At 34.7% G+C, this 9,649-nt stretch overlaps 2 protein-coding genes across 3 annotated transcripts in view; both read left to right on the top strand.

Moving 5' to 3' along the window:
* Positions 1–543: 543 nt before the first annotated feature.
* LOC120357867 (glutamate receptor ionotropic, delta-2-like) lies at positions 544–4,271 on the top strand. Its single transcript, XM_039449657.1, has 7 exons — positions 544–995; positions 1,398–1,724; positions 2,021–2,174; positions 2,348–2,556; positions 2,957–3,046; positions 3,119–3,282; positions 3,810–4,271. The coding sequence occupies exons 1-7, from the start codon at positions 564–566 to the stop codon at positions 4,147–4,149; spliced, it is 1,716 nt and encodes a 571-aa protein (XP_039305591.1). The 5' UTR covers positions 544–563; the 3' UTR covers positions 4,150–4,271.
* A 4,266-nt stretch (positions 4,272–8,537) lies between these two features.
* The window catches only part of LOC105195151, a 32,602-nt gene continuing 31,490 nt past the window's right edge, over positions 8,538–9,649 (top strand). For both annotated transcript variants that reach the window (XR_005574749.1, XM_011160422.3), the window contains exon 1: positions 8,538–9,480. The gene's annotated coding sequence lies outside the window, so the exon portion shown is untranslated. The remainder of the gene's footprint in view (positions 9,481–9,649) is intronic.

Raw genomic sequence — 9,649 nt, 5'->3', positions numbered from 1 at the left:
ATCTTTTTCGTGTTGTGCACCAAACCGTTGACAGAGGGAGTAGATATCAACAATTATTTTCGACTGATCACCGACGTTCACAGATATTATCTCACCTCGTGTGTTATTTTTGTGAGATCTGACATATATGGTAAGTATAGGGAATAGTTTCCGGCAGTCTCCTTTTTCATATTGCATTAGTTAACTTATTATCTAGCAAAAAGAAGGTTTCTGCTAACTTTCAAACAAATATTGAGTAATTTTACGTGCAAATTATTTTAGTATCTACGTTATACTAGTATTTAACGTTAAAGATATCTGCGAATAGTAAAGTTAAATTAAAAATTACTGTGGTTTAAAAAAGGTTGAATAATTATTAATAACGTTAATAAATAATTACAGAGAAAGAACAATTTTGCTGAAGTGCTGATTTAAAAATAATTATATTGAATCAATGCAAAAAATTGCATTAAATATTTAATATGTTTTTCTAATATTTTATTGATCTATTATACAATGCCACAGATTTGAACATGAAGACATTAATACATACATGGTCTCGCAAACTCTCACAGCAACGAGTCATGACTGTGACCAGAACGTTCTCAGATTTGACAAACGAGTACAACGGGTACGTGAACAATGTCACGCGGCCGTTGTTCGTCGTCTTCCTCGACACCGTGGAGACCATGAGGGAGTTTAGCGCGATCACAGAGACCATAAAACCTATGTCTTTCCCCTTCTGGCTCGTTATGTTTCTTCAGCATTCTCTCGAAAAGTATTGCAAACGTCCTACTGATAATGTATTCAACGTGGACTTTGGCACTCAGATGCTGGTCCTGTGCTATGATCGTCCAAACCTGGCCGAATGGTATGCCATTCGCCACAATATCACCAGAACGTTCGATTTAGCCACATGGTCTTCCGACAGAGGTTTGATCTTGAAGACGTCAGACAACTTCTTTGCCAGGAGAAGCGACATGTTCGGCGGCGTAATGCGCGTGGGGTCAGTAAGAGTAAGTTTTTGTTTTTACGATCACCATCACGAGCTAACATTGTAAAAAATAAAAAAAAATTGTGAGCAACAATCTCTTAAAAAGTAATCGTTTCACAAATTTTTATGATATTGTATTTTAACACTAGAACGATGGCCGCGGTCAAAATGACCGTTTGTTTTTTGTATTAACTTTATAATTAATCTATGGTTTGTAGAATCTAATTTTGTGATTGTGCATGAAGTTTACTTATATAAAAGTTAAAAAAAAGAAACTGATTAATTATAAAGGAACTAAGTAACATGATTTTTTCAATTGCACGTTTTTCGTGAGAAATTGTACTGTAGTTCTAGTGTTAAAGATAACCAATAGGTAGATGTAAGCGTAGATTAACGTGATAATTCTGTTTATAAATGCTCGAAGAACTCGCCACTGGTCTCGTATGAGAATGGTATGCTCGGTGGATTTCTTGGTGCGCTGCTGATAGAACTTAGCAAAGTGATGAATTTCACGATAAAGCTTGTGGATCCAGTGGAGACATTTGGCGCGTTGAATGAAAAGACGGCAGTCTGGACAGGTGTCATTGGTCAACTAATAGCTGACGAAGCTGATCTCGGCGTATCCGCGTTTACGAGGACAACCCAAAGACAAGGTTTCGTCGACTTTACCATATCATTGACACGATCAAAATACTACCTCTATTTTAAGCAGTCTGATAAGAAGGATGTGGACTGGGCCATGTCTTTTAAAGTAATAATAATCTTTATTATTGGTTTATATTAATTAGCATTAAAATTATACAATAATCTGTAACTATAAAATGAAATCAAAGGCTTTAAGGACTAATAAGATTGTGCTATAAAGTGACTATATTATACTTGTTTATATCATAAAATTAAAAAAGTTATTTAAAATTATTTATGTATATCTTTATTTGAGAAGAAAAGTAGTGTTAAGATAATTTACGTAACTAAAGACTCCGCATGCGCGTGTAACAAAATTCAATATAATAAATAACTTCTTTCTGTCACTTATATATCTTCTAGGCATTTAGCTTTGAAGTATGGATATCAATAGTAATATTAAAAATAATCGCTACAATTATATTGACTATTATGAAGACGAAGGGATTCTCGATAAATTTAATATTCGAAAACTATATTAATGTTTGGGGCATTTTGTGCCAGCAGAGTCTACCAGGTAACGTTTCTCACATAATAAATATTTATCTTTTATAATTTATAAATTTTGTCAGTGACGTTTCATGCAATTAATGCATTAATATATGTCATATATACTAACATATGTAGTATTTGGCTCTCTGTAGAATATAACGCATATTTGTATATGTATAATGTTTTATACGATCATAGTATTGCCCAAAGAAATACCAATGAGATTGGCTTTTTTATCGTTGTGTATTACATCGATAGTAACTGTGGCTATGTATTCCGCTTCGGTGATTAGCTATCTCACGAGTTCTATGCCCGAATTGCGTTTTACCTCTTTGGAACATTTCGTTAAAGATAGCTCTTACAAATTTCTCGTACTGCAAAACGGCGCTGAGCTCGAGCTTTCTAGTGTAAGTCCGTTATTACTTAATGCTTAGAAATTACATTGCATAATTTATTAGTTGTAAAAATTAAATTGGAATTTTGATCGTGAATAAAAACGATCTCGCGATTATAGTCTATGAAGTTTTGAAATCGTTATATGATGTAAACAAATCTTGGTAATTTAGTAATTTTGTTTAGAGAATTTGGAAATATATATATATATATATAATTTTAAACATTAAAAAACTTAATTTGATCTGCTTTTATAGTTCTCAAATATTTTATATCTTTATAACGCAAATATTACTAGTGATAATTTATAAGGAATATAATTTTTTATATTTTCTAATTTATTATATTTATAAGTCTGATTATATGAGTAGAAAAAAAAACAATGACTTTTTATTTATCTTTCAAATTTTGCAGCACGTTACGGACTCTGTATTTATTAAACTATATGCATTAAGGGACGTTGAACATCGCTTGCCTGCAACATTGTCGGAAGGATTTAAACAAGTTAGCAGTTTTATGTAATTAATGTAATTAACGGTATAAAATTAAGTTAATTTACGTTATTTTTATATGCAGATCTGTGAGCGAGAGAAGGTGGCGTTTTACACGACGGAATTGAACCGAATATCTTTGAATAATGAAATACAATGTACGATCGGATATATCAGTTCTGGAAGAATCGATAATATGGCACTAATGCTAGCGAAAGGAAGTCCTTACACCAAGTTTATAAATTATCAGTAAGTCTCACATATACATATTTATACTTATAAAAATATATGTTTTATTATTGAAGGTAAATTTATTAGAGGAAAGACGGCGGTCGTGGAATATATCTGGGATGGTTGAACATCATGATAGCTTTAATTCGCATTGAATTCTAATAGCAAACGTTAACATTTATTTTTTATACAGTCTATTTAGACATTGTACGATGGTCATTAGTTTTTCCGCAATTTCCTCCTTTCCTCTGTTAAAAGACTGTGTCATATTCTTTACTATTAAGTTGTTTGATGTTTGTAACTTTCAAATGTTTATTATTGCATATTGTAAATCGATGAATTTTATTAATATTGTTAATGCGTGAGATTAATAATTTTTAAGTTAAAAATTTGTGTTTTACTTATAAAGATTCGACAATATCATTAATTTTTAATATTGAAATTATGAAATCACAAAGAAATGATACATTACATTTAGATTGAATTATTTACAATTACTTCATTGTTTAAGGACAAGTATTTTAAATATCTTCCACATTTTTTAGCCTTCGGCGATTTAAAGTCCAAGGTGTTATGAGCAAGTTGAAGAATGAATATTTGCCAAAAAATATTCCTCATCACGATACTATTTTTGTTAAAGTCAGTTTGTTCGAGGTAACGCCGATTTTGACGATAGTGGCAGGTAGTATGATGGTCGCACTATTTATCTTAATAATCGAAAAAGTGTATTATTCGTTTAAAACTCGATCTAAAAACAACAAACTGTTTATTAAAAAATTTAGTCATAATCTTGACGTAAAGAATAAATGTCAAAGGAAAAATAATGATCTAAATCAAATATTTAAAGAATTTTATTATAATAGACCATTTGGATATTGGCCATAACACAGAAAAAAAGAACTGCTTTGAATGCTAGGTATATACAAAGACGTAAAACAGTATTTGCAATATGTAATAAAAGTTATTAATCTATTTAGCAAGTATAATAAAATATTTTAAAATTTATCTTACTGTTTTGGAAAAAAACAAATATTTCATAGAATTTATATTAGATTATAATTTGTATTAATATAATATAAATTATAATAAATAGCGGGAATTTAATAACGTAATTTTTAAAAAGCTCCAAAAATCATAAAATAGTTAGATTAATGGAATTTCACGTCTCTCGAAACTTTCGAAAAATTGTCAGAGTTATCTGAATAACATGTTTTGCTGGTAGATTCTTGAAGATGCATAAATGTGGGAATCGTTACTCCATTTGGTATGCATCAAATCTTTGCTTTTCATTCTTCCATGTATTCTTGCCGATGTTCTCATTGTTTGATGATTGAAACTTCCAACGAACGATAGTCAATAAACGATGCATTCAACTGGGATACAGTTACTTGCCTTCTGTACCTATTTCTGCAACCTCTGGCCGAATGTGATTTCCTCGTAATCGGGACGATCTTTTGTGTTTCCTGTAAGATATACTTGCCAATTCTACCATTTGTTTTCTCTTATTCAACATAGTTTTTTGATAACTCTGATGATTTTTCGTGAAATACATATTACAACATTTGTCTAACTTTTTTTGAAGGCATTCTATTCTTTTAAGAATTTTGATCATCTTTTTAAGAGGACGTAATAAAATTCACGCTGTCTCTGTTATATAATCTAATATTATAAATATATTATAATTGTACTTCTTTACAATTCTTATATAGGATTCAGGAATATATTGTAATCGCTATAAAATAATATCGTAGATACTCAATTTTTTATTATGTAGGATTGTTTGACCAAAAGAGCGAATTTCTTTTAATATTTACTTTTTATATTTTAAATATTAGTCCATTATTTTTACACAGCTTTTTAGATACTTGATATTATTAGTTGTATTATTGTAATATATAATAATTATTTACATAACTATAAATAAAATATAATTATTAATTATAAATACAATTTATAATTGTGATATTTATAAATTGTTATTTAACATTATTACCTTCAACTTATGTCTACAAAAATGATTGTTTCATCTATTATATTAGATTTACTAACTTTGATAATAATAGTGTCTATATTATCGGTAAGCGGAAGTTCGCATCCGCAGCTTGCAGTTTCTTGCAGCAGTCGATTCGATACGCACTCAGGTGGCATCGCCGGCGGGCGCAACGGATGCGAGCAAGCACGCGCTTACATTTCCGCTTTATGTTTGACCGGAAGTGACCTTTGCCTCATTAGAAAAACCTGCATGCACCCATCAATCTCGACAATCGTCCCATACATGGCGTACTATCGGTTCAGTATACGTACAATATATCTACATCGTATACGTATGTACATCATGAGCCGCCTTTACCGTTGTACCAAAGCTAGCAACGACGGCGTTGATTATCCATTACGGAAATGAACGCATCTTCGCGAGTACCACCAATCAGCGACAAATTAAACGCGATTTTCACGCAATGGTTATAGCGTGACAACAGTCGGGAGATTGCTTCTTCTATTACTGCACTGGCCTCATTAGGTTGTAATTATGTGGGAAAGAATTAAAAAATTTATAGGTCTTCTTTTAGTGTCGAAATACATGACAAAGTCTTAAAAAGAAGCGTTTTCTTCTTTCAGACGCGGTTTGCAATGCAAACGTGTAAACCACAATGATCGCGACCGTAAGAAGAACCGTAGCGGTTACGCAACACACAACGAAAAATACAGCTTACCGATAATAAATATTTATATTTTATTTTACTTTGTCATGAATTCAATCATTTGTTTTCTTTTCACTCTTTCAATTTATTTTTTCTTTCTTCACTAATTCAATTTCTAATTTTCTTTTTAAAGCAAAAGGAAATATGGAAACTTTGCTATTTCCTTGGTGCATTTCCGGAGAAACGATTTGATGAAATAAAAAGAAGCATTCGGTAGCTGAATGGGACGCGACTGCACTGCGAGACGATTTAATGATGCATCTTCGCGCGGACGGCCTCGAAATGCACTTCGCGATTGTCTATTATCGCTCGCAAGGATCGATGTGTCTGTCGTTCTAGGAGGAAAACAAGAATCTTCGACTGGCCTCTCTCTTGTCGCACATGATAGTCATTGTTGGCGCGTTGTGTCATCTGTGGGCTTGTCCAGAACGCCATTACATCTCTCGTCTTACGACGAAAGAGCGAATTACACAGAGAGAGCCGATCGTAACAATAACAATAATTGCGATCCAGGAAACAATAACGTTCGGTAACGATGATTGTTGTTGGAGAAAACAATGCTGGTGATGATGATGATGACAACGGGTGAGGTCTCGCCCGAGAAATGAAGCCATAAAATCGTACAATAACTCTTTCCTTTGTTATTCGTATCGGTAGTATCTATTCATTGCAAGTGGTTTAGAGAGAGTTTTTACGTTACACAGATAAATAAATTTTTTATTTATTTACATAAATAAATAATAATCTTTAAGATAAATGATATTTAAATACATTAATATATCATATAAACTAATAAATATATTTATAAAAAACTTTATGAGTTATCGTAGAATTATATTAAAACTACAGCTTATTACTACTACAGGCTTATTTGATAGCAGAATTAAAAGAGTTTTTGTCGAAATTAAATAAAATAAAAACCCTTATCATTGACGTATGATATATGATAGCAAACTATTGCAATATTTTATCTGGAATATAGTATTACTTGAATAACGATTTAATGACTTTTTTATGGAAATTATATGTATTTGTTATGCGCTCAAATAATTTCAAAGTATAATATTTCCAAGGTAGCCCGGTGCTAACTATGACAATAGCATTTCTACCTTAACGAAGAGAGTAATTTGCATCCGGCAAGATCGGAAACTCGATGACTTCTTAAGTAAATTCACTGAAACCTCTTCGGCCACTGCGAAGCTCATTAACACGTATCCGAGAGCGTAGGAAGATGTTAACTATGTGCTATATCATTCGTTCTTATGCGACACTGCCATCAATTGATGGTTTTTAGAAGAAGCAGCGATCAGCGCGACGAATAAAATCCAATAAAATCGTAAGTCGTTGTCCCCGATATGTCGGGAGACTGTGATCGGGGAACCATCTAATCGTTCTATTATTAGATATAAAGGAGCGTCTGATAACTTGATTAGTCTTTTGAAGATACTCTATAAGCGTATCAATTTTTCTTTTCATCAATCTCATGAGCCAAATGGTACGGTTAGTAGGTCGTAAATAATTGACGTAATGTATGCTGTTACGCGGCAGAAAAGCAATATAATTAGTTCATATTTATGATGAAGGTATTATGCAGTCATTAATTATATAAAATATTTGATACCGCAATATAACTAATATTAAACTAATAACATTGAACTGTAGTAATGTTATTAATTTGTAGATTAAACGTTATATGTTAACATATGTACGTATTATATAAATATCATTGGTAATTGTAGGTTCGACGTAACTAGTGTATTCTCGTACGTATTTTTTTCCAACATTTTTGATTTAAATTATATCGAGAAAAAAAAACGAGCGTTTAATTTCTATTTAGTTCGCAGATTGCGCCACACAATTCTGTTTTCTTGATTAATCGATTAATATACGTTTATATATGTATACGTTTACTCGCTGTTTTCGTGAAACTCTTCATTTGTCACGAAGGACGTGATGGTCATTCGACGCTCTATTCAATGTCAGAATCGAAAGAGCTGCGGACGTATCGCTCGATCAGCATAGTAATCCAAGTACCATTGCGAAACGCTCGTAAAAGCGCTTAATTGCCGTGGCACGTTTTTATCCAAAATAGGCGATCATCAAGACCCTCGACGCATACAACAGGCTATTTTTTTTTCTTTATCTCTGAAGGACGTACCGGAAAGACTCCTCTCTTTCTCTCGCTCACCCGTTATATTCCATGTCGCCGTTTATACTTGCAATTTTTATTTTTATTTGATGTAATCAACATTTTTCGCGATTAATGTTGCCTTTCACGTTTCTTTATCATTCTCACAGGCACTTTACATTGACGGAGAAATAAATCCGCTCGAATCTCCGTCTCATTTCCCTTCTCTCTCTCTTTCTCTCTCATCAACGTTGGCGGAGGCGACCCACGTATACCGGGTGTCGCGTGGGTGTGGACCACGTACGTATGTGTTCGCACGCACAGTGGGGGCATGATGCCGATGTGGTGCCCCACCGCCGTCGCTGCCGTGGCGGAATGGAATGGAAAGGAAAAGAGCTGTACCTACTGCTGCCTATCCGCCTGCCGTAGACACGATTATGTTTCGTGTCTGACGAACCCATTCAGTGCTTCTCACGGCACGGGGGCACATGGTGCGGTCGCGGGCCGCAAACGGTCTCTCCGCGAATGGTGCATGCACGCGAGCCGCGCGACCAAGGAGTGCAACGAGTTCCGAAAGATAAGCCCCATCGAGGAGGTCGAAGGATAAAGTGGACGGACGAGAGTTGAGCGGTTCAGTGAGAAGAGTAACATTAAATTGTAAAAAAATAGGAGACGAAAAGACATTGAAAGCGTGTTATTTAATTTTTTGAAAGGATTAAGCTTGTCAACGAGATCAAAGAGATATGCCGAAGTACACGTTGTAAAGTGCAATAATATATAAAAAATTACAACAAAATTTATAGAAAACCGGAAAATTAAAAAAAAAGTGAGATTATACTGTAGTAAAATAGAAATAGTAACAAAATGAGACAAAGAGACTAAACGAGCAGGTGTCGCGCAAGATAAGTGTGCGTCATTCTTTTTAATAAAATTCTGATCTGAAGATAGCAAAGGCGGAAAAAAGCAGCGCATATTCGGGAGAGAAGACGCGGGAGGAGAAACTGCGCCGCGGCGATCCTCGTGCGAGCGCAGTCCGCGCGCACTTTCGGAGAGAGAGAGATTCGGCGCGTGTCCGGCGCGATGTGAAAAGCCAGCCGGTTCCGTGCTAATTATGACAGCGCGCGATGCGCGTGAAACGTTCTTGTCGATAAAGTTCTGCAAGGCCCCCGTGCCCGAGAGTCCCGTCGATTCCGTGCTCTCTTCTTCCGGCCGCGCGTGCTGAAAGTCCTTAAATAGTGCTATCGCGTATCCAAACGTCCGAGCCCAGGGAGATAAGAGAAGAGGAAGAGAACTGCAGTCGCGCGCGGCGAAGCGCGATCCGCGTTCCCGGAGGCCGAGCCAGCGAAAATTGGCGACTCACGATCTTAGGATCGCTCGGCTGTCGTGAAGGTAATTAAACCTAATTAGCGAAATTTTAGTCGGAACTAATTGTATTATTACGGAGGAGGAAGCGCATTCCCGGGCGTCGGTAGTTTGCATTTCGTGCGGATCGTTTATCATGAATGGAGGAGAAGCTAATTGTCGAAAGAGAGTAAATTTATGCGCTATCGGCGCGGTG

This window comes from Solenopsis invicta, chromosome 5 (assembly GCF_016802725.1).
Source record: "Solenopsis invicta isolate M01_SB chromosome 5, UNIL_Sinv_3.0, whole genome shotgun sequence".
Taxonomy (NCBI): Eukaryota; Metazoa; Arthropoda; class Insecta; order Hymenoptera; family Formicidae; genus Solenopsis; species Solenopsis invicta.
This window is presented reverse-complemented; position numbering and strand designations above follow the sequence as displayed.